Source organism: Hyperolius riggenbachi, chromosome 6, assembly GCF_040937935.1.
Source record: "Hyperolius riggenbachi isolate aHypRig1 chromosome 6, aHypRig1.pri, whole genome shotgun sequence".
NCBI classification, from domain to species: domain Eukaryota; kingdom Metazoa; phylum Chordata; class Amphibia; order Anura; family Hyperoliidae; genus Hyperolius; species Hyperolius riggenbachi.
In genome coordinates, this window is record NC_090651.1 from 294,708,837 (window position 1) to 294,734,605 (window position 25,769).

Here is a 25,769-nt window from a genome sequence, read left to right on the forward strand (position 1 = left end):
CCTTATGGCCTTTCCTGTCCAACCCTGTACCACTAAAATACATGGTGCCCAGGGCTTGATACGATCCCCTCTGTGGTTCACAATATACGTGCTACCATTTGGGAAAATAATAAAAAACATTGTCTTTCATACCACCGCTATGCTGATGACACCCAACTATATTTATCATTCAAACCTGGTGTGACAGACCCTACTCTACAAATGCATGCTTAGCTTCAGTAGTGGATGAATGATAACTGGCTAAAACTAAATGCTAACAAAACTGAAGTTCTTGTCATCAGAGGTTAGCGCTGAACAGCAAAGTAGCTACAATCTCAGTCAGCACTTCTAAGGATCCAGACCCAAACAGTTCAGACTTTGTGCACAGCTTGGCTGTACTAATTGATGGGGAATTAAACTTCAGAAATCAAATCTCAGCTGAAACATTCCATTTTCACCTGAAGAATATCTAACAAATTAAGCACCTAATACCGCCAGCATATCTTCCAACCCTAGTTCATACCTTCATCACATCACGGCTGGACTTTTGCAATGCTTTTTATACAGGCCTTTCAAACAAAGATCTGCACCGCCTGCAACTAGTACAGAATACTGCTGCAAGGCTGTTAAAAAACCAACCCCAATGTTGCCACATGAAAATGATCCTTCGCTCACTTAACTGGTTACACATAAAATGTAGAATTCTATGTGAGATTGACTTACTGACTTTCAAATCTTTAACAATCTGGGCCTTGGATACCTGAATAATTTGTTACAACTGCATCGCACACCCCACAATCTTAGATCAAAAGGTAGTCAGATAGCCATATTTCTGGTTTATTTTAAGCCACCAGTTGCTAAAAAAGTGATTTTGTAAATAAGATGAAAAATGATCTCCTGGGAGAGAACTCGGACAACATTGATCTCTGGCAATTCAACAAAATTCTTTGGCGTTGGCACTAGCTATTTGATTTTTTAAATAGCTATTTTGCGGATATTTCAAGCCCTAAGGCTCAACACACACCATACAATCTTGGTTGTTCAATCTTACCACTTTCATGTAGTATAAGAGCTTACCCAATCAATCATTCAAGGTATTTTCAATCTGTTGGCCCTTACACTACATAGATTTGGTAAATCTGTACAACCAAGATTGTATGGTGTGTGTTGAGCTTAAGGCAGTGGTCACACTTGCTTAAAATTACCCCATAACATCTTAATGCATCTCTGGGCACTGCTGCTTTTTATTGCACAACACCTTTGATTTCCTATTGCTGACAGTCAGGTGCTCTCAGCTGCCTGTCGGCCAAGAATGCAGATTTGGCTGTGAAAAAAAGTTTTTCCACAGCCTCAAGTGTGAACCTTCCCTGAGAATAAAAGTTGATCATAACAGGCCTAGTATCGAAGTCCTTGGGAAAAAAAGCAATGTTATCTCTGATCTTTGGACACAGTTCAGCTTGCCCTATAGAGAGCAGTAAAAGTATTCAATGCAGAAGAGCTCCTCCCAGTGACGCAGAATATGTGTATGAAGCCTTTAGCAGCAGGACGTCCTCATTTCCTCCTAAGAATCCTAACAGCCATACCAAGGTATATATTCTATTGCATTCGTATCCCTTACCCTGTTCACATTCATTTTGGTCATTATAAAAGTGTAGCGTTAGCGATCGGAGAATGTTTAGGACTACCCTTTACTTCAGAGAACAGAATAGCACAGTTTCTTGTAATCACTTTCAGGCCACAGGCCCACATTTCCTTGCAAGGCTTGTTTAACTTGCGAGTGTTCCTGCACAGTTTGCAAAGAGGAAATTGTGCTAAGAGAAACAGGAGTGTGGACTGGATGCAGCTAGTGCCAAACTCCTCATCTCTCCAGACTCACGTGACTCACGTGATTTCATTGGCTGTGATCAAGGTGAGCCAGTGAAAGGAATGGTTACCACTGTTCAAAACACATCTAGAAGTGATCATTACCCCTACAGCAGCAGCAGCAATAGAATGTTTTATAAAATGCAGAAATCCTTGGTAACATTATTGTATTTGTATAATACAGATGGCATCCACATTTCATAGGTAAATGATTTTCCCAGAGTTCTGTTTCTCAAAATTTCAAGATCCAGTTAGGGCTTGTTCACACTAAGAGCGTTTTTTGTAAGCGCTGGCGATTTCTTAAAATTGCTTTAAAAGCGCTTGTGCAATGTTGCTCTATGTGAATGTTTTCACATGAGCGATGAGCATTCTCTCCGAGCGCAAACACAGGCCCTGCGCCATTGTTTGCGCTTCAGTGCAAGGTATAGGAAAATCGCAAAGCACTTGAAAAAGCACTTTGCAAAGTGATTTGGTGAACGCTTTTTATAATAAAATACATTGTAATTTATCAGTTCCAGGGCAAAGAGTTCCCTTCCTGATTGTCATCAGGAAGTTAAAAAAAAACCCTAATAAAAGCTTATTTAAAAGTGCTTAAGGAAGTGCAAATTACCCAGAAAGCGCTAGAGTAAGCACTTACAAAAGCGCTCACTGCTTGCGATTGTGCTGGCGATTGCGCTAGCTATTTCTAATGTGAACAAGGTCTTAGTTTGCTAACATATAAAATGAATATTCTTCACAGAGTTGCCGAGTGTTGTTTGTTTTGCTAGATGCTGTAACTCCTTTTTCTATTGCCTGAGGAAGCGGGCACTGACCCGTGAAAAGCGTTGCTTTGTTTTATCTGGAGTTCGTTAATAAATAGACTGAATGTACAGTCGTGTTGTGTCTGCTTGGAGGAGGTAAGTCCACCACTGCCTCCTCTAATTACCAAATTTTTGGCTTTTAAGCTCCTTTAAAACCCCTTTTATGCTTTTGGCACCTCTGTTCTCTCCTATATAATATTGTATCCACCCTGGGTGGAGGGTTGCGACCCTTTTCTACTATCTACAGAGAGCGACTTCTTATTCCTGAGTGGGGGGAGCCAGGAGGACCCTGGGGGACCTTGCGGCCTACGGTGGGCTGGAGGAAGCCCCAGGTAAGTACCGATTTTATTTTTATCTACTGCTCACGGTCCCTTTAATGGCTCTGGAGACCTGGGTTTGAACCTCGGCTCTTCCTGTTCACTAAATCAGCACCTGTTCAGTAAGGAGTCCTTGGGCTTTACTCCCCAACACTGCTACTGCCTACTGAGTGCTCCCTAATGGCTGCAGCTCTGGAGCTTTGAGTCTGCCACAATGTAAATATTATTTTGTCTTGTTTTCCTAGCTACAAATGGCGGTGGAATATTTTATGTATAAAGGAGTAAAGTTTTCTCCAGGATCTTACAGTGAAGAAAGTCTAAATTTTGCAGAAAATGAATTCCAAGTGCAAGATGACGATGTCTACATTGTTACATATCCTAAATCAGGTACTACAAATCACATGGGGCCACACTAAACTTTTTTAGCATACATACCATGGGCCTGATTTACAAAGTGGTGCTAACTCTTAGCACGGCCGTTTTCGCGTGAATTTTCAAAAATTCACGCGAAAACGGCCGTGCTAAGAGTTAGCACCGCTTTGTGAATCAGGCCCCATATGTCGTTGTTACCTAATTTTTAATGTTTTGGGGTTTTTTGGCTTCATTTTAAATAGTCGTTAGTGATTTGAGTTAGTGCATTGTAAGTGGTTTTAGAAGCAATTTCCCTGCTCCTATACAATACATAAAGCCTCGTACTCACGAGGCACAAATGTTGCCAGTCGCAAAAAAAAAAAAAAAGCAGCGACAGCTCGTCGCCAGGTCCCTCTGTGCTGCAGCCGTACACACGGCGCACAGAAGGACACAGATTCGGCGGTAGCTGTCGCCAAAGGTCCCTCCCCCCCGCCGGAAGCTCCGCTCACTGTGTGTGTGTTGCTGTCACTAGTCCGCATACACACAGCGGACTAGCAACAGTTGCGGCGAAGTTGCGACGACAGCTGTAGCAGGCGATTGACCAAGTCAATCGCCTGGTGACAGCTCTAAGTAGTGACGGTTCAGACCGCGTGCGTCATACACACGCGTGTGCCACGTGGTTGCAGCGTCAGTTGTAGCCTGTGTGTATGGGCCTATAGAATGGAAACGCTCCCAAAATGCTGCATGTCCTGTGATTGCGATTTCCCTAATCGTAATCACTCCAGTGGGATCCACTCCATCCACTTACACTGGCAAAGCTTTTTGGGAAATCGCTTGCGATTTAAGGCAATCTCAAAACGCTGCCATAAATGCTCTAGAGCAGGCATGGGCAAACTCAGCCCTCCAGCTGTTACGGAACTACAAGTCCCACCATGCATTTGCCTTTATGAGTCATGACTGTGGCTGTCAGACTCCTGCAATGCATTGTGGAACTTGTAGTTCCTTAACAGCTGGAGGGCCAAGTTTGCCCATGCCTGCTCTAGAGGGTCCCAGTCCTTACATGGTTGGGTTTAGCACTGTGATAAGACCACACACATACCAGAGGTGATAACACCTGGCAAATCATTGATCCTTCCAAAGCCAGGACACACTTAAGCCTAGAGGGTCCCAGCCCTTACATGGTTGGGTTTAGCACTGTTATAAGACCACACACAGTGGCGTAGCTAAGGAGTTGTGGGCCCCGATGCAAGTTTTACAACGGGGCCCCCCAAGCACTCTATACATAGCAACTGATACGGCGCACCAAAACCTGCCAATGGCAACTACAGTGTCTGAGGTGCAAGAAAGTTTGTTAATGATTACCACTATTCAAAGTACCTACAGAAGTGATTATTATGAGCACAGGACCAATAGAGAGCTAATACTGTAGTTGAGGGAGAGCCCTTCGGGGCCCCTCGGGCCCCGATGCGGTGGCTACCTCTGCAACCCCTATTGCTACGCCCCTGACCACACACATACCAGAGGTGATAACTCCTGGCAAGTCAGTGATCCTTCCAAAGCCAGGAAACACTTAACCCTGGTACACACTTTAAATTAGGATTGGCCAATCACTGACCAATTTTTCCACCTTCATGTAGTGTGAGGGTTTACCTATTCAGTCTGCTCCTATCTGCTCCTCCTACATGGAGGTATTAAAATTGGTCATTGATTGGCCAATTATAATTGAAAGAGTGTACAAGGCTTTCGTGTGTGAGTCTTATGATGCTCCCTGGATTTGGCTATAGGTCTCTGTGTTTCTACTTTAGTATGCATTACTGAGGAGCCATCGGCTGAAACACCTGATTTCTTCCAGCAATATTATTTCTGGATTTGCTTCCTGTAAACTGGCTTTATTAGTCTTAATGAGCTCTAACATCTGTTGTGGACCTGAGAGACTCACAGACTGAGGGCCTGATTCACAAAGCGGTGCAAACTTTTTCGCGGACTTTTTCGCGCGCAATTTGCCGCGATTCGCGCGATCGCGGACTTTTGCGCACGCAATTTGCCTGCGCGCGCAAAAGTCCCCGATCGCGCGAATCGCGGCAAATTGCGTGCGCAAAAGTCCGCGAAAAAGTTTGCACCGCTTTGTGAATCAGGCCCTGAGACTATATAATCTATTTTTAGTCAGTAGAGCCCTTACAGCGTACATATTGTTCCTGTGGTGTTCAGCAGGGTGCGGGAAAAAACAGAGAGACAGCTCTCCCGACACATGGCAAAGTAGAGTAAAATAAATATATTCCCCTACTGATTTCCTAGGCCTTTCCTCTATGGATGTATTCGGAGTCCATCTAATGCCTGCACCTGAATTACAGTGATTCTCCGCTGCGCCGCTATAGCCAGATCTGGTGCCCAGATCATCTGTCTCCCCCTTACAGTTCATCATGGTCCTGTCCTGATTACCCTGGGACTCTGTTCCCTAGTCTCCTGACATTTTGGCCACCTCCTGCAATTGTTATTTGTTGTCCTGACTTCACATCTGCCTACCACCTGGTACATAGTGTGGCTTACTGTCTTCCTGTCACTGACTACCTGCCATATTCTTATTTCATTCATTCATACTCCTTAGCACCTTACCTGGTTTGCTGAATACTGGTTGCTGATTTCCTGCTATGTCCTGACTAGAAAGCTGGGATGCATTTTGGACCGTGGGAAAACTAGGATATAATACATGACCTGACCACTAGAAATCTCAGATACATTTTGGAGAACACTTATGTGCTGGAATATACTATGGGGTACAAAAAAACTACAATTATGTAGAGAAGCAGGCAGAAAGACCACTTATACCACCTTCACACTAGGATGGTGCCTGGCCATCCCTCTACATACAAGGCAGCAGGACAGAATATGTACAAGAATATGCCGCATACCATAGGTAGGTAAATATCCAGTATACTTTATTGGCTCTTCCAAGAAGACAGATACAGCAGGCCAGCAGCTGACACGTTTCAAACACAAGGGGCTCGATTCACAAAGCAGTGATAACCCAGTTAAAGACTTTAGGGGCTCGATTCACAAAGCGGTGCAAAGTGTTAGCACCGTGGTGAAAAGGCCCTTATCACGCCTAAAGTCACTTTAGGCATGATAAGAAGAAACTCGCGCGAAGTTGCCGCGCGCAAAGTTTTGCGCGCGCAACCGCGCGCGTGCGCGCGCAGCGTCCCCGCTTCGCGCGAAGCTCCCATTAAGCCCTATGGGACTTTGCGCGCGCTCTCACGCGCGAACGCGCGTACGCGCGGTAACTTCGCGCGAAGAGCAGGAAAAAGCGGTGATAACTCAGTGGTGAAAAGGTCATCACGCCTAAAGTCTTTTAGGCGTGATAACTGGGTTATCACCGCTTTGTGAATCGAGGCCTAGGCGTGATAACCATTTTTATCATGCCTAAACTCAGTTTAGGCATGATAAGTTTAGGCATGATAAGTTTAGGCATGATAAGTTTAGATAAGTTTAGATTGCGTGCAAAGTCCCGCACGCAAAGCAGCGCCATTAAACTCTATGCAAAGTGCACCAGACGTTGCTAGCGCAAAACTATTGATCAGCTGTGCACTGCGGTGCTAGCCCAGTTGGTGCTTAAACTTATCACACCTAAAAACTTATCACACCTAAACTTATCATGCCTAAACTTATCATGCCTAAACAGAGTTTAGGCGTGATAAAGGGCTTTTCACCACGGTGCTAACTGTTAGCACCGCTTTGTGAATCAGGCCCTTGGTCTTTAGTCATAGTTTAGAGCCATGACTAAAGACCTTGGTCAGCATTCACAAAGCATTACCGCATGCGGTAGTGCAGAAAACAGCTGATTTTACCGATTTTTAGTGAAATGTCAGTTCGCTAATGCTGTTACCGCATGACAAGCTGAAATTACCGAGCAGTGAGGAAAATTACCGATTTGTGCGTTGAACACCTCAATAAATTCCAGCTAATGTCAATTCACAAAGATCTGAGCACCGCCTCTTGCCATTCACGCCAATCGGCGTGGAGTGGTCCGGGGGCTGCCGCGCTACTCACACCAATCGGCGTGGAGCATTTGCCAAGCAGTTAACCACTTCCCGACCGCCGTATATACAATTGGCGGCCGGGAAGTGGACCCCGCAAGGACCGCCGTATTGACAAATGGCGGCGGTCCTTGTAGGGGCATGGGCGGAGCGATCGCGTCATCAGTGACGCGATCCTCCGCCGGGAGTCGGAAGCCCGGCATTTTGCCTCTGCTCGCCGGCCACTTAGCAGCGCCGGCGAGCGGAGGAATCTCGGGGATCCGCCAATCAGAGTGTATAAGGCACTTTGTTAGGTAAACAAAGTGCCTTATACGTGCTTCCTCCTCGCCTCGTGGTCTCATTGTTGCAGAGACCACCAGCGAGGAGGAAGCACTTTGTAAGTATACATTGCACACTGATTTTTTGCCCACAGCCTCCCTGATCACCCACCCCAGCCTTCCTACCCCCCCTGATCACCCCAGCAGACCCCTGCCCAGCACCCTTGCACCCATATAAAACCCCCACCCCCCCACCTGCCACTAACTAGCGACGCTGCCCCTTAGTTTAGGTCCCTAACTGCCTTCTAGTCACCCCTGATCCCCCCCTACCTTTAGATCACCCCCAGACCCCATCCCAGACTACCCCCCTGTATACTGTATACATCTGTATACAGCTACCTTACCCCCTGATCCCCCTCTGATCACCTGTCTATCACCTGTCCATCACCCCTCAGCACCCCCACCCATCAGAGCAGACCCTAACTGCCCCGCGGGGGTAACCGATCACCTGCCCAGGCCCTCGATTGCCCTCATACCCCCCTCCTGATTACATCCCCTGCTCTTTGTTTACATCTGTCCTCCCCAGCAATCACTAACTGATCTGCGATCAGTAAGCCCCCTGTGTCTGCCTCTCATCAGATCAGGACTCAGTCTGCTCCGTGCGGGCTCCTGATCAACCCCCCACCCCCTCAAATCGCCCTCAGACCCCCCCCCCCCCCTAATCACCGTCCAAGTGCATTGTATTTGACTGTGCTGTGATTGTATCGATTGTGCTGCGCTTGTATTCGATTGTGCTGCGATTGTATTTGATTGTCCCGTGATCTGCTTCGATTGTCCCGTGATTGTTTGATTGCCTCTGAGACCCCACTTCCCACCAACCCCCACCCCCCATCACCTTCCGAGTGCATCAGATTTGATTGTGCTGCGCTTGTATTCGATTGTGCTGCGATTGTATTTGATTGTCCCGTGATCTGCTTCGATTGTCCCGTGATTGTTTGATTGCCTCTGAGACCCCACTTCCCACCAACCCCCACCCCACCACCACCCCCACCCCCCATCACCTTCCGAGTGCATCAGATTTGATTGTGCTGCGCTTGTATTCGATTGTGCTGCGATTGTATTTGATTGTCCCGTGATCGGCTTCGATTGTCCCGTGATTGTTTGATTGCCTCTGAGACCCCACCCCCATCACCTTCCGAGTGCATCAGATTTGATTGTGCTGCGCTTGTATTCGATTGTGCTGTGATTGTATTTGATTGTCCCGTGATCGGCTTCGATTGTCCCGTGATTGTTTGATTGCCTCTGAGACCCCACTTTCCGCCACACCCAACCCCACCCTCCCCCCCACCACACTCAACCCCCCCCACAACACCCAACCCCGCCCCCCCCCCACCACGACCCACCACCTCCAACCACCACCTTCCGAGTGCATCAGATTTGCTTGTGCTGTGATTGGAGTCGATTGTGCTGTAATTGTATTTGATTGTCCCGTGATTGTTTGATTGCCTCTGAGACCCCACTTCCCACCAACCCCAATACCTCTCAAATACTCCCTTTTTGCTAGGTAGGTGCTCTTTTTTTCTGGGTAGTCTCGGAGGAAAACCCCATAAATTTAGCAATCCACAATGACAAGAAGGGGGCTTTCCGATGACGAGGTATACAGGTACATGGACCAGTCGGATGAGTTCTTTTGGGAAGAATCATCCGTCGAATCTTCCGGGTCCAAATTTGAACCTGTAGAAAGGAGTGGTTCCCTGACCGAAAGTGATGACGAGGCTTTGGTCCCGGCTAGAGCCAGGCGTACCAGACCCCAAGTCGTTAGACCGCAGGTGGCGCAGGATCCGCCTCAAGGGCAGCAGGGTGGTGCTAGCGCTGTTGATAGTTTTCTTGGTGAGGCAGGCACCAGCAGCGCAGCATCTCCTGGACTTGGTACTAGTACTTCTGTAGACCCTGGCGAAGTGGTGAGCGTCAGCATGGAAGTTGAAACTGGTACGGTGGCAAGTGCAGTAGTACCCCCCACGCAGCCACCAAGAAGAAGACGGGCCCGTAGTACCCATAGACTCCCAGAGGTGCTGGCACAACCAGATTGGCAATCCCCTGATTCCGCCGCACCCGTAGTGCCCCCTTTCACCGCCCAGTCTGGAGTCCAGGTGGCGACAGCTCATCTAGGAACGGCCCTAGACTTTTTGCAGCTGTTCATCACCCAGGTTCTCTTGGACTTAATTGTGGTTGAGACCAACCGTAAAGCCACACAATTCATCACCGAGCACCCGGAGAGCATATATGCCCAGCCTTTCCGGTGGAAACCAGTCCAAGTTTCCGACATTAAAATCTTTTTGGCCCTTATCCTTCACTTGGGACTAATGAAACAGAATGTACTGCGGTCGTATTGGTCTACGAACCCAGTAAATCATGTTCCCTTGTACCCTGGCACCATGTCCAGGACACGATTTGAGTCCATCCTGCGCTTCCTGCACTTCAACGACGACGAAACCTGTCATGAAAAGGGCCACCCTGCTTATGACCGGCTCCACAAAATTCGGCCCCTCATAGACCACCTGTCATCAACATTTGCAGATGCTTATATCTCTGAACAGCACATCTGCGTAGACGAGTCCCTCTTACGCTTTACCGGGCGCCTTGGCATCAAACAGTACATCCCAAGCAAGCGCGCCCGGTATGGGGTGAAACTGTATAAGCTCTGTGAAAGGGCCACAGGCTATACATGTCGTTTTAGGGTCTATGAGGGAAAAGACTCAAAATTGGAGCTGGTCGGATGCCCTGACTACCTGGGGAGCAGTGAAAAGGTTGTGTGGGACTTGGTGTCACCCTTGTTCCAGAAGGGGTACCATCTTTTTGTGGACAATTATTACACAAGTGTGGCCCTCTTTCAGCACTTAAAGTTAGAAGGAATCCGATGCTGTGGCACTGCGCGGCCTAGTCGCCAGGGCTTCCCCCAACGGCTCGTTACCACCAGACTTGAACGGGGGCAGAGGGCCGCCTTGCGTGCTGAAGACCTGCTCGCGGTGAAATGGAGGGACAAGAGGGACGTTTACTTTCTGCCCACCATTCACACAGACACGACAGTCCAAATTCAACGGGCAACTGCGGTCATTGAAAAGCCCCTTGTCGTCCACGAATATAATGTCAACATGGGAGGGGTGGACTTCAATGACCAGAGGTTAGCGCCCTATTTAGTTACCTGGAAAACAAGACGCTGGTATAAGAAAGTGTCTTTTTATCTGATTCAATTGGCAGTTTACAACAGCTTTGTTCTCTACAGTAAGGCTGGGAGAACTGGATCTTTCCTCCAATTTCAGGAACAGATCATTCTGGACATCCTGTATCCAGGAGGTGCCAGGGCCCCCCCCCCCCAGATGCAACTAGCCGACTGTATGGTAGGCATTACGCCTATCAGATTCCGTGTGCCCCAGGTCAACGCATCCGAAGAAAACGTTGTCGTGTCTGCAGCAGGACTGGAAGAAGGAATGACACCAGTTTTTATTGTCCCCGCTGTCCTGACCAACCTGGCCTATGCGTAAGGGAGTGCTTTGAGAGGTACCATGAGCAGGTACACTATTAGAACCTAGGGAACTCCAGACATAGGAGAAGGCACACACTCGGTGGTCTTTCGTACATTGTCCCAGGTGGAGGAGAGGTAAGCTTGAAAACCAAAAAAACGGGTAAGCATAAAAGTCGGAAGAAGGATCGGTTTCCATGCTTGATATTGCTGATCTGTCCTGGGTTGGCGATATAAGACGGCATGTTTGAATTTCCCTTGAGTGTGGACACCCCCGGTTTATATGTGATTTGGGCCTATGATGATGCTTTAATGCCACACAGAGTCATCTCTATTGGCAGGCATATTGCTGTATCCTACACAGGCATAATGCTGTATACTAAAGTTCTGAGGCCCAGTCACATAAGTTGGTGGCTCACCCTGAGTGCAGGGTGGCACGGGGTGTCTCTCTCCTGAGGTTATCACTGCCATTGATGTGGAGGAAGATCTGCCATTGATGTGGAGCAAGGTATGTTTGCCATTCATTTTTCCTTTCAGCCCAGAGTGCATTACTTGTATACCCAATATAAGGAGTATAGCAGAAACTCCTAATACTGGCCATACATGTAATGATTGCAGAGACCCTAAAATGCCAGGACAGACTCCACAAATGACCCCATTTTGGAAAGAGGACACCTAAAGTATTATGTGACGTGCACAGTGAGTTCATAAAAGATTTTAGTTTTTGTCACAAGTTAGCAGAATTTTTTTTTTATTTTTTTTTAACAAAGTGTCATTTTCTGTTAATTTGTGACAAAAAATAAAATTTTCAATGACCTCACCATTCCCCTCATGGAATACCTTGTTGTGTATTCTTTCCAAAATGGGGTCATTTGTGGGGTTTGTTAACTGTCCTGGCAAGTGGGTGGGGTGCTAAATTTTGAGCACCCCTGTAAAGCCTATAGGTACTCATTGGACTCTGGGCCCCTTAGCGTAGTTAGGGTGCAAAAAAGTGCCACACATGTGGTATCGCCGTACTCGGGAGAAGTAGTACAATGTGTTTTGGGGTGTATTTTTACACATACCCATGCTGGGTGGGAGAAATACCTCTGTAAATGACAATCTTTTGATTTTTTTACACACAATTGTCCATTTACAGAGTTATTTCTCCCACCCAGCATGGGTATGTGTAAAAATACACCCCAAAACACATTGTACTACTTCTTCCGAGTACGGCACTACCACATGTGTGGCACTTTTTTGCACCCTAACTGCGCTAAGGGGCCCAAAGTGCAATGAGTACCTTTAGGATTTCACAGGTCATATTGAGAAATTTCGTTTCACGACTACTCCTCACGGTTTAGGGCCCCTAAAATGCCAGGGCAGTATAGGAACCCCACAAATGACCCCATTTTAGAAAGAAGACACCCCAAGGTATTCCGTTAGTAGTATGGCGAGTTCATAGAAGATTTTATTTTTTGTCACAAGTTAGCGGAAATTGATTTTTATTGGTTTTTTTTCACAAAGTGTCATTTTCCGCTAACTTGTGACAAAAAATAAAATCTTCTATGAACTCACCATACTCCTAATGGAATACCTTGGGGTGTCTTCTTTCTAAAATGGGGTCATTTGTGGGGTTCCTATAGTGCCCTGGCATTTTAGGGGCCCTAAACCGTGAGGAGTAGTCGTGAAACGAAATTTCTCAATATGACCTGTGAAATCCTAAAGGTACTCATTGCACTTTGGGCCCCTTAGCGCAGTTAGGGTGCAAAAAAGTGCCACACGTGGTATTGCCGTACTCGGGAGAAGTAGTATAATGTGTTTTGGGGTGTATTTTTACACATACCCATGCTGGGTGGGAGAAATACCTCTGTAAATGACAATCTTTTGATTTTTCTACACACAATTGTCCATTTACAGAGTTATTTCTCCCACCCGGCATGGGTATGTGTAAAAATACACCCCAAAACACATTGTACTACTTCTCCCGAGTACGGCGATACCACATGTGTGGCACTTTTTTGCACCCTAACTGCGCTAAGGGGCCCAAAGTGCAATGAGTACCTTTAGGATTTCACAGGTCAGTTTGAGAAATTTCGTTTCAAGACTACTCCTCATGGTTTAGGGCCCCTAAAATGCCAGGGCAGTATAGGAACCCCACAAATGACCCCATTTTAGAAAGAAGACACCCTAAGGTATTCCGTTAGTAGTATGGCGAGTTCATAGAAGATTTAATTTTTTGTCACAAGTTAGCGGAAATTGATTTTTATAGGTTTTTTCACAAAGTGTCATTTTCCGCTAACTTGTGACAAAAAAATGAAATCTTCTATGAACACACCGTACTCCTAACGGAATACCTTGGGGTGTCTTCTTTCTAAAATGGGGTCATTTGTGGGGTTCCTATATTGCCCTGGCATTCTAGGGGCCCTAAACCGTGAGGAGTAGTCTTGAAACGAAATTTCTGAAAATGACCTGTGAAATCCTAAAGGTACTCATTGGACTTTGGGCCCCTTAGCGCAGTTAGGGTGCAAAAAAGTGCCACACATGTGGTATTGCCGTACTCGGGAGAAGTAGTACAATGTGTTTTGGGATGTATTTTTACACATACCCATGCTGGGTGGGAGAAATACCTCTGTAAATGACAATCTTTTGATTTTTTTTTTACACACAATTGTCCATTTACAGAGTTATTTCTCCCACCCAGCATGGGTATGTGTAAAAATACACCCTAAAACACATTGTACTACTTCTCCCGAGTACGGCAATACCACATGTGTGGCACTTTTTTGCACCCTAACTGCGCTAAGGGGCCCAAAGTCCAATGAGTACCTTTAGGATTTCACAGGTCATTTTGAGAAATTTTGTTTCAAGACTACTCCTCATGGTTTAGGGCCCCTAAAATGCCAGGGCAGTATAGGAACCCCACAAATGACCCCATTTTAGAAAGAAGACACCCCAAGGTATTCCGTTAGTAGTATGGCGAGTTCATAGAAGATTTTATTTTTTGTCACAAGTTAGTGGAAATTGATTTTTATTGGTTTTTTTCACAAAGTGTCATTTTCCGCTAACTTGTGACAAAAAATAAAATCTTCTATGAACTTACCATACTCCTAACGGAATACCTTGGGGTGTCTTCTTTCTAAAATGGGGTCATTTGTGGGGTTCCTATACTGCCCTGGCATTTTAGGGGCCCTAAACCGTGAGGAGTAGTCGTGAAACGAAATTTCTCAATATGACCTGTGAAATCCTAAAGGTACTCATTGCACTTTGGGCCCCTTAGCGCAGTTAGGGTGCAAAAAAGTGCCACACATGTGGTATTGCCGTACTTGGGAGAAGTAGTATAATGTGTTTTGGGGTGTATTTTTACACATACCCATGCTGGGTGGGAGAAATACCTCTGTAAATGACAATCTTTTGATTTTTCTACACACAATTGTCCATTTACAGAGTTATTTCTCCCACCCGGCATGGGTATGTGTAAAAATACACCCCAAAACACATTGTACTACTTCTCCCGAGTACGGCGATACCACATGTGTGGCACTTTTTACACCCTAACTGCGCTAAGGGGCCCAAAGTGCAATGAGTACCTTTAGGATTTCACAGGTCAGTTTGAGAAATTTCGTTTCAAGACTACTCCTCATGGTTTAGGGCCCCTAAAATGCCAGGGCAGTATAGGAACCCCACAAATGACCCCATTTTAGAAAGAAGACACCCTAAGGTATTCAGTTAGTAGTACGGTGAGTTCATAGAAGATTTAATTTTTTGTCACAAGTTAGCGGAAATTGATTTTTATAGGTTTTTTCACAAAGTGTCATTTTCCGCTAACTTGTGACAAAAAATGAAATCTTCTATGAACACACCGTACTCCTAACGGAATACCTTGGGGTGTCTTCTTTCTAAAATGGGGTCATTTGTGGGGTTCCTATACTGCCCTGGCATTCTAGGGGCCCTAAACCGTGAGGAGTAGTCTTGAAACGAAATTTCTGAAAATGACCTGTGAAATCCTAAAGGTACTCATTGGACTTTGGGCCCCTTAGCGCAGTTAGGGTGCAAAAAAATGCCACACATGTGGTATTGCCGTACTCGGGAGAAGTAGTACAATGTGTTTTGGGATGTATTTTTACACATACCCATGCTGGGTGGGAGAAATACCTCTGTAAATGACAATCTTTTGATTTTTTTTTTACACACAATTGTCCATTTACAGAGTTATTTCTCCCACCCAGCATGGGTATGTGTAAAAATACACCCCAAAACACATTGTACTACTTCTCCCGAGTACGGCAATACCACATGTGTGGCACTTTTTTGCACCCTAACTGCGCTAAGGGGCCCAAAGTCCAATGAGTACCTTTAGGATTTCACAGGTCATTTTGAGAAATTTTGTTTCAAGACTACTCCTCATGGTTTAGGGCCCCTAAAATGCCAGGGCAGTATAGGAACCCCACAAATGACCCCATTTTAGAAAGAAGACACCCTAAGGTATTCCGTTAGTAGTACGGTGAGTTCATAGAAGATTTTATTTTTTGTCACAAGTTAGCGGAAATTGATTTTTATTGGTTTTTTCACAAAGTGTCATTTTCCGTGAAAATCTTTGTGAATCTTTGTGAATTAGGCAAAAAAAAGTCTAAACTACAGAATGCAGTATTTTACTGAGCTGATTTTTTTTAATCAATCATCCCTTTGTGAATTCTGCCCCTTCTGTCTGAAACGTGTCAGCTGCTGTATCTGTCTTTTTGGATGTACCAATAAAGTATACTGGATATTTTACCTACCTCAGGTGTACTGCGGCCTTTTGTACATATTTTATACAATTATGTACTTGCAAGTGGTTTAAAACAGAAGTGGAAGTGACTGGAAAGCTGTAACATCCAACTGGTGGCACCAAAAGTATGGTAGCTTGCTGCATTTTATACAATTATGTACTTGCAAGTGGTTTAAAACAGAAGTGGAAGTGACTGGAAAGCTGTAACATCCAACTGGTGGCACCAAAAGTATGGTAGCTTGCTGCATGTGTGTGGCCCCATTCACCTTTGGTCACTCTCGTTTTACCTTTTGCAAAATTCCCCTAAAACATCACTTCTGTTATTTTAATAATTATCATAATCATGTTTTTTTTTTGTAGGCACAAATTGGATGATCGAGATCTTGAGTTTACTTAAGACAAATGGAGACCCTAATTGGTGCAATAATGTTCCTATCTGGCTCCGATCTCCTTGGTATGAAACAGTCGAGGGCCAATCACAGATCAAAGATGTTACGCCTCCAAGAGTACTTACCTCTCACTTACATTATCACATCTTTGCTAAGTCTTTCTTTACATCAAAAGCTAAGGTATGTAAAATAAGCAGAACAGAAAATATAGCCCTTATGTCATTAAAGAGAAACTATAATTGATTACTTTTTTACAATATTAATTTATAAATGATTTAGTCAGTGTTTGCCCATTGTGAAATCTTTCCTCTCCCTGATTTACATTCTGAAATGTATCAAAGGTGCTGGTGGCGACATCTTTAGTCCTGCTAGGTGATCTCTGTGCAATGCATAGAACTCTCATTAAAGGAAACGTCAGGCAATTTAAGATAGGGACACTCTACCTACCAGGGGCTTCCTCCAGCCCCTTGCAGCCAATATGTCCCTCGCCACAGCTCCGCTCCCAGCCGCCAAGTCAAATATGGATAAAATATGTTTTAGTCAGAACTGTACTCTTTTTACTCATCACTTTTATATCAAGTCTTCAAAACGAATGCATTTTTATGGAAGTTTTAATCCAACATTTTTTTTCCCTGTATTTCAAGATTATCTACATAATGAGGAACCCTAAGGATATCCTTGTGTCCCTGTTTCATTTCTCCAAGATGCTTCACCTTTATAGAGATCCAGGAAGCTTCAATGAATTCTTTGAAGACTTTTTGCAAGGCAATGGTGAGATTATGTTTAGTTTACATTTTTGAGTTTACGTTAATTATCCTGGTTTCAGCATCAGAAACATTTCGGCCTGGTTCACACTTAAAGAGAACCAGAGGCGGATTTTCTAAATCTTAAAGGGACTCCGAGCAGTGCAGAAACTATGGAAAGATGCATATCATTTTAAAGCGGAGAAAGAGAGCTTTAAAATGATATCCATCTTTCCATAGTTACATTGTATTACACAGGGCGACTTTTTCCTAAAGTCAGCAGCTCCATTCAGCTCTTTCTGATGACCCCTAAATCGTCGCCCTACGCCTTTTAGTTTTCTCTATTTTCGCGATCGAAATCGCGGCCGCAGCAATTTCAATCGTGAAAATAGCGAAAACTAAAAGGCGCAGGACGGTTTATATATCATTGAAAAGAGAAAAAAGAGAGCTTTAAAATGATATGCATCTTTCCATAGTTTTTGCACTGCTCGGAGTCCCTTTAATAGGACACAGAGGCATGTTATCTGCATAATGACATGTCTCTGTGCCCTTCTGGTGCCACTGCCAGTCCCCCCTGCACTCTGCTGTCCCCCCTGAAAAATACTGACAGGCTGGCGACAATCTGAAGCCAGCTTGTCAATCACTGCTCCTCCGCATTGCCTCCCCAGCCTCCTCCATTACATGGATCCCCCCGCTTCAATCGGAAGCTAAGCCGCCACCTAGGAAGTACTTCCGGGTCGCAGCTTAGCTTTCGTTTGGAGGAAGCTAGCAGAGGTGGGGGAGCCATGCAATGGAAGAGGAGGGGGAGGCATTGCGGAGGAGCAGTGATTGACAAGCTGGCAGGTAAACAGAAGGCTAGCGACTGCAGATTGTCACTGGCCTGTCAGTATTTTTCAGGGGGGACAGCAGAGCCCAGGGGGGGCTGGCAGTGGCACCAGAAGGACACAGAGGCATGTCATTGCACAGAGAACATGACTGTGTCCTATAAAGATTTAGAAAATCCGCCTCTTTAAATTTGCACATTTGTCCAGTCCTGTGCTCTCCTGTCAGTTTTGCATCAGTTTTCGATCAGATTTACCTGACAGGATTGGAACTGTACACCTTTTATGTGTGAACACACCCATAAAAAACTGATTCAAAACTGACAGGACAGGACTGGAAATGTACTGTACATCTTTCATGTGTGAACATAGCTATGGAAACACATACAAAAACGGATGCCAACTGCCAAAAACGTACAGGACAGGACTGCACAAATTTTTACGTTTGAACCCAGCCTTCCTATAGCTATCTATTGCTGTATATTAGTATGTAACACCACCCTCCCAAATATGTTTAGCCTATGCTATTTGGCTATGCAGCATTTTCCTCCCAGAGCATTCTGGTAGACTCGGTGTAATTTCTGCTGACTTCAAAATGCTCAGTAAACAAACATTCCAAAGTGATGCACCTATCAGCAGTAAAGATGTCGCCACCTGTGATAAATTTAACATTGTGAATCAGGGAGAGGAAATATTTTACAATAGATGAACACTGACTAAATAATTAACACTGTAAAAAAATAAACAATTTCATTCATTACTTAAGATTCAGTAAATAAACCTAATTTACAGTATTTATATAATGCTTCTACATAATGTATCTCTATGAATTGCAGTTCTGTATAGCTCATGGTTTGATCATGTAAAAGGCTGGATGCAATTGAAGACCAGTAAGAACTTCTTTTACATTACATATGAAGAACTTCATCAGGTATTGACCAGAATTCTCATGATTATATTTCAGTTATTGGGCTTATGTCTATTGCTAGGATGATGATCAAGAATTCCCAGTGCAATTCCAACATAGCCTGCAGTAGACCAGTGATTCCCAACCTTTTCACGGCCCGGGGAACACTTTCTGACCATATTTTTCTCCGGGGAACAGCGCGGGGGGGGGGGGCGTCTTCGGTGTTTGCGCAACCTAGTGGACAGTGCCGTGCTATGGGGGGGGGGGGGGGCGGCTGCATAGCTAACATAGTTGCCCCAGTATAGGGAGTTTAGTTGCCCCAGTATGGTTAGTATAGTTGCACCAGTATAGTGCCCCAGTATACCTAGTATAGTGCCCCAGTATAGCTAGTATAGTCCCAGTATGGATAGGTAGTGCCCCAGTATAGCCAGTAAAGTGCCCAGTATAGCTAGTATAGTGCCCAGTATAGCTAGTATAGTGCCCAGATAGCTAGTATAGTGCCCAGTATAGCTAGCATGGTGCCTAGTATAGCTAGCATAGTGCCCAGTATAGCTAGCATAGTGCCCAGTATAGGTAGGTAGTGCTCAGTATAGGTAGGTAGTGCCCCAGTATAGTGCCCAGTATAGCTAGTATAGTTTCCCCCAGTATAGCTAGTTTAGTTGCCCCCAGTGTAGGTAGTTTCGTTGCCCCCAGTATAGCTAGTTTAGTTGCCCCCAGTATAGCTAGTTTAGTTGCCCCCAGTATAGCTAGTTTAATTGCCCCCAGTATAGCTAGTTTAATTGCCCCCAGTATAGCTAGTACAGTTCCCCCCAGTATAGATGCCCAGGAGGGGGGAAGCAGCGCTAGAAGGAGGGGCAGTGGAGGCAGCGGTGGGGAGGGGGAAAAAAATCTCCCCCCTCCCTCACCTGGGACCCCTCCTTCTGCCTCTCTCCCCCTCCATTTAGCGGTGGCAAGTGCGGCTCGGCGGCGAGGAGACATGCGCAGAATTACTCACCACTTCCACGTTCCAAGCGCCGGCAACGTCATGTTGTCACACATCTCCGCCTTCAATGCCGCCCACTGTGCTTCCGCTAATCAGGAAGCACAGTGGGCGGCATTGAAGGCGGAGATCTGACGACATGACGCTGCCGGCGCTTGGAACGCGGAAGTGGTGAGTAATTCTCTGCATGCCTCCCCGCCGCCGAGCCGCACTTGCCACCGCTAAATGGAGGGTAAGAGAGGCAGAAGGAGGGGTCCCAGGTGAGGGGGGGGGGGATATTTCCCCCCTCCCCACCGCTGCCTCCACTGCCCCTCCTTCTAGCGTTGCTTCCCCCCTCCTGCGCCCTACAGTAGGTACAGGTCTGGCGAGAGGCCAGACCTGTACGGCACACCAGGCCGTTTCTTTGTCTCGGTGTCTGTAGGATACATTTTGTAAAGTAATTTTGGTAAAGTAAGTAACTGTATATATCAGCTTTGCTCTTAGGAAAATATAGAAATGTATCCCTACACTAAGTAGAACTGGTGCATCTTACGTGTACACGTTGCAACAAAAGTCTGCAATCCATGAGAAACTGAAGCCCAAGTGGTACGTAGTATGTCTTGTGGTTCCCTGTGGTTTACCTTAGGGTGCCAATTCCTGGCCAACTTTGCATAAAACTAGACATGAAAAGAGTCCCAAACACTCTCAAGATTTTTAAAACACAAATAGTTAAACTTGATCCACACATGTCCCTCAGTGCCACCCAAGTTATGCTCAACCTCACCTTCCCCCCCTACCCCCCCCCCCCCCCCAACTGTCATATTTTTTTTAAATTAAAAGTACGCATTCTTATGAACCAGAATGAGCACTCCTATTATACCCAGAAATGTCTTCAGCCTTGTGTGACAGAATCCAGTTTGCTTCTCCTCACCTACAGGCCACTGCTAACCCAAGTGCAAACTCATGGTATTCTGTGAAGCTTCCTGGATAAAAAATCTGTAATATGAACTTCTGTAAAATAATGACTTCCCGCCAGCTATGAATAATTTGTTCCCTTGAGAGTTCTCAGCATTTAGCTTTGCAGAGCATCACTCCTCAGCATTTAGAACAGGAAGAGGAGGACCATCAAAGCTTGCAGCCCTATCAAACGGTGTGTATGCACTAAACTGCATGTAAAATTGTGTAATGTATTGCATTCTGCTCCACTCATCGTGCTGTAATACTTTACACATTTACTCTGCTTAATGTAGTTTTAGCTTGAGCAGCATGCGCATTGTGAGCTCCTATGTCCTGCACATGCACATTATGTTCCCCAGAATCCCCACAACAGCTGTTCACTAGCCCTTGCTATCCATTACACTATAAATGTGTGCATACTCAGGGGAGATACTATAGAGGAAGCAGTCCCTGCAACTGTAGAGGTACCCATAGCTTTTATTCATTACTGCTATGCATTATAAGCAGGACGTTACTTTGGTATTTGAAGGAGCATATAGGCGTACCTGTGAGGGAACATGGCTATAACTTAAGGGGGACATGACTATATTTGTGTGGGGCTGAGAGGGGGAGAACATATCTATACATGAGGCTAAAACTGTGCGGAATATGGCTATGGCTGGACATAACTATAAATGCTTGGGATATACCCATACCTGGGGCGGGGGAGGCAAAACTTGTGCAGGGAATGGCAATAATTGTGGAGAAACATGACAGTAGTTATGTGGGCAAAATGTTATACTTCTTTCCTGTGTTGACTTTGAGTCTTCACGGTTTTCAGCTTGAATGGGTCAAAAGATAAGTTAGTGTACTGTATATAGTATATGAAGGTGAAGCAGTTTTATCAGTGAGGGAGTGTATTTCAAGGACAACACATTAACCTGAAATGAAAGGGCAGCCATGCTAATCTAAGATCTCATGAATCACAGGGCTGATTTCAGTCCAGCACATGTGAATGTGAGAAAAGTGACATGGACAGGATACTTTAACGTCCACTTCCTGATTCACTTCCCAGAACATTCCCACGATGAAATAGATTTTGTCTGTGGGTGGAAAAGACAAGACACAGAGGGCCATATGCAATTCACTTTTTCACCCTAGTTTTCTCCTAGGTGATATTTTTAAACTTGTCAATAATTGCCTTTTTAAACCACCAGCAAGCAAGAAAATGCTCAGAAAAATTGCTAGTACTTTTTACCTACTTACTGATACTTTTTTCCATTGCAAAGTGCTAAAAAGTTATTTTAAATCAAAGATGATTTTCTTTCTCCTAGGAGAAAACTCAGGTGAAAAAGTGAATTGCACATGGCCCAGAATGTTTGTTGCTCTCTTCTCCTTGCGGACTCAAAGCGCCAGAGCTGCAGCCACTAGGGCGTGCTCTATAGGCAGTAACAGTGTTAGGTAGTCTTGCCTAAAGTCTCCTCACTGAATAGGTGCTGGTTTACTGAACAGGAAGATCTGAGATTCAAACCTTGGTTCCCTGTGTCAGAGCCCTTAACCAGTACACTATCCAGTCACTGCTGGAATAGAGCCAGGATATCTCTATGTAGTGCTAGTGCAAACATTTTCAGGTGATGTAAGGTCTTTGATAGCCAGTTTGACTGCGTCTCACTATTTTCTTCTTCTTTTTTTTAAAGGACATCAGAGGAAGTGTGGAAAGAGTCTGTGAATTTTTGGGCAAAGAATTAAGTGAAGCACAAATTGATTCAGTTGTAAGAAATGCCTCTTTCACAGCCATGAAGGAAAATAAGATGTCTAACTACAGCCTCATTCCTCAGAGTTTCATGGATCAAAGTAAAGGGTCATTCATGCGCAAAGGTAAAAATGTTCTACAAATTCTGTAAATCATTTGCTACATTGTTTCAACTTTATCTCACACTATATGTGATATTTTGATAAACTAAAGGGAATTCAAATTTCATTATAAAATTACTATAAATATAAGTCAGTACTGTTCCAGTCATCAGGAACAAATACACACGTGTACATGTTATGGGTATGTATGCACACATGCTATTGCAAAGCGCTACCTTAACTTCAGGGCTGGTTCTGTCATGAAGCAAGGTGAAAAACACTTGCATCAGGCGCAGAGATTACAGGGGCAGCATTTTTGTACTATGAGCGAGGTGAAGAGGTCATCATTGGGGAAAAGCAGCTTGTTGTGCTGTGTGAGGAGTCTGCGCTTTGAGTCCTATGGGAGAAAAGCGCTTTACAAATGTTATTGTATTATTATTGTATTGTATTGTAGGGTGGAGACAGAATAGCAGCAGTGTTTCATTTGAATTAAAGGAATCAGAGTAAATTGTTGGATGCTGTGCAATTATTCCAAATCGGGAAGGAGGGGGGGGGAAGAGGGGTTGGGTGGTGCATCCTCACAAGTTTGCCTCAGGCAGCAAGTAGTCTAAAACCGGCCCTGCTTAACTTTATACTACCGCCTTTTAGAATATTTTGGAGAAAAAAAAGCAAGACACAGTTTGGGGATCTCTTTTGAACAAGCTTATTGGAAACACATGGCAGAGTCATAATTTATCTTATAGTTAGTGTGCAAAAATATTCATGATAAATTACAATTTTGGTGTTTCACAATGCAAACTTACAATCAGCAAAATCAGTAAGATTTGGAAATTGTTTAAAATTCCATGCAAAAATTTAGATTATTTGGGATTCTGAATTTTTTAGAATCAACCATTCCTACCCACGACCTCAGTCCCCAAGAATAGGGAATTGAGAATTTTACCCTTGGGCATCAAAACAGTAAAAATTATGGAAAGATGTTCCAACCTCCCTCATACTCTACCGAACAGACCAAAATGTTTTGACTGAGATGACAACTTAGTTTTCAAATATCTCTTAATTCAAAAGCTTCAGAAAACAGTACTACAAAGTATCACAATAATATAAAATATCACGGTGTGAGGTCATAATAATCAGTAAAATTCAAAAAATTAACAAACAACAAAAGTAATTATTAGGTCATACCTAATACGAAACTGATGAACTTTTCCACTAGGGGTGTCAGGGGTACATTCATAAAAGAGAACAGAATAAAAAACATCTGGGATGACATTAAGGGTACAATTAAGCCGGTGAGTAAAGGCACAAAACACAGGAGGCCAAAGGGCCGTAGAGCAATCAATATTAGCGGAGAAGAGCTAAAGGGACACTTCCCTGTAGTCCATCCATGGAAACCAAGTCTTGAGGAAAACCTCTTGTCTATCAGCCTGTCGGGCACCATTGTGGAGTCCACTTTGCTAACAATTGTCGTAAGCGTAAGGTGCCTGGATTGACAGTTCACTGCAATATGTGTTTTGGCTGTATTCGCTATGTGTTTGAGATGACAATTTAAATTGATTGTCTGGGATATGTGAGGATGCAATCACTTTATTTTTATTTCTTTATTTTTCTGGTTGAACTTGATGAAAGGATGTCTTTTTTTCAGCCAAACCACCTATGTCACAATGTAAAATCTATTGTTTTTTCTGCAGGGACTGTTGGGGACTGGAAGAACCATTTCACAGTAGCCCAAAATGAATATTTTGAAGAGATTTATCATGAGAAAATGAAAGATTTAAATATGAAGTTTTTCTGGGAGCAATGTTGACCTCCAAAGATTAAAAAGTTGGAGTAAACATAAAGTCGGTTGTGACAATTGTTTCTGTTTAATGTAATTCACTTTTTTTTTCACTGTGGCTGATTAGTGATCAGTAGAGATGGCCCGAACCTCCGATTTTAGGTTTGCAAAAGTTCGGTTCGCGCAAACTTTCGCGAACTGCAATAGACTTCAATGGGGAGGTGATCTTTGAAAACTAGAAACACTTAAGCTGGCCACAAAAGTGATGGAAGAGATGTTTCAAGGGGTCTAACACTTGGAGGGGGGCATGGCGGAGTGGGATAGACGCCAAAAGTCCCGGGGGAAAATCTGGATTTGACGCAAAGCAGCATTTTAAGGGCAGAAATCACATTAAATGCTAAACTGCAGGCCTAAAGTGCTTTAAAACATCTTGCATGTGTATACATCAATCAGGGAGTGTAATTAGAGTACTGCTTCACACTGACACACCAAACTCAGCTGTTTGCATTGTGACAGCCGTGCTGGACAGGTGCGCACCATGGCAAGATTGCTCTTTCTCACTCAGTGATATCAGGTAATGTCTGACTGCCTTATCAACTTTCGATGGTTCTTTCTCTACCATTGGTAAAGCTTACATCTATTTTTTTAAATACTTGTTCTGCTTGCATACTCTGCTTCAGTACCTGCATCGAGAATCTTTTATGGAGGGCAAGTCTGCCATTGCGTGTGACCACGGGTAATGGCCGGGGAATCCTGGTTCGATTCCGGTCCGGAGTGGGAGCCTAAGAAATGGCTACCACCACCACACATCCAAGGTAGGCAGCAGGCACGCTGTGGACAAAGGAGCAGGAACAGCTACCACTCATCTAAGGAAGGCAGCAGGCATGACATGCACGTCCTGAGGTAGTGACCAAAAATAACAATACAGGAGGACTTTCGAGGCCCTGCTGTATATGTGAGATGAATCAACTTTAAATCCTTTAACAAGAATCTGTTATGGAGGGCAAGTCTGCCATCCATTCAAGTGAAAGGTATGAACTGACTGCCAGGTATAATACAATGTGCAGTCAAAGATGCAGTGAAAGGTATGCAGTGACTGCAAACAGCTGTTTGTGTAGTGACGGCCGTGCTGAACTGGTGCGCACCATGGTGAGGCTGAGGTAGCTGAATGAGAGAACAGTGACTGTCCAGGTGACCTTATTATCTTTGGTGTGCCACCCCCGAGACACTCTTATAGCCGGCGGTCATTGCTTCATTGTGATACGCAAGCCCCTTCACCGCGGCAAGGTAATGATCACGAAGGGGAATAAGCACATGTACATGCCTTTTGTTTTGTTGTTGCAGCTGCAGTGCAGCCAGAAAAATTAGGCAGGCATGTACACACACCAGAAAAATTATTATATCGGCCGCTGCTAGCAACGACCTAAAAAGTTCATGAATCCGCCTGGAGTCCTGGACCCTGTTGGTGGTGGCGGAGAAGGCAGTCAAGCGGCCTGCGGGCAGAGGTTCTGTGTGGGGA

At 44.7% G+C, this 25,769-nt stretch overlaps 1 protein-coding gene across 1 annotated transcript; it reads left to right on the forward strand.

The window, feature by feature from the left end:
• The first annotated feature begins 1,552 nt into the window (after nt 1-1,552).
• LOC137522173 (sulfotransferase 2B1-like) lies at nt 1,553-24,280 on the forward strand. The gene is made up of 7 exons (XM_068242205.1): nt 1,553-1,566; nt 3,205-3,346; nt 16,226-16,434; nt 16,899-17,025; nt 18,655-18,749; nt 22,317-22,497; nt 24,165-24,280. Exons 2-7 carry the CDS (start codon nt 3,211-3,213, stop codon nt 24,278-24,280), a joined length of 864 nt encoding a protein of 287 aa, XP_068098306.1. The 5' UTR covers nt 1,553-1,566; nt 3,205-3,210.
• The last annotated feature ends 1,489 nt before the right edge of the window (nt 24,281-25,769 follow it).

What these genes read in the sequence shown, in the direction of transcription:
- LOC137522173 (XM_068242205.1), top strand. Translation starts at nt 3,211, where the DNA reads ATGGCGGTGGAATATTTTATGTATAAAGGAGTAAAGTTTTCTCCAGGA. An exon ending in TGTTACATATCCTAAATCAG is followed by an intron (nt 3,347 to 16,225) that starts GTACTACAAATC and finishes TTTTTTTTGTAG; the next exon opens with GCACAAATTGGATGATCGAG. An exon ending in TCTTTACATCAAAAGCTAAG is followed by an intron (nt 16,435 to 16,898) that starts GTATGTAAAATA and finishes CTGTATTTCAAG; the next exon opens with ATTATCTACATAATGAGGAA.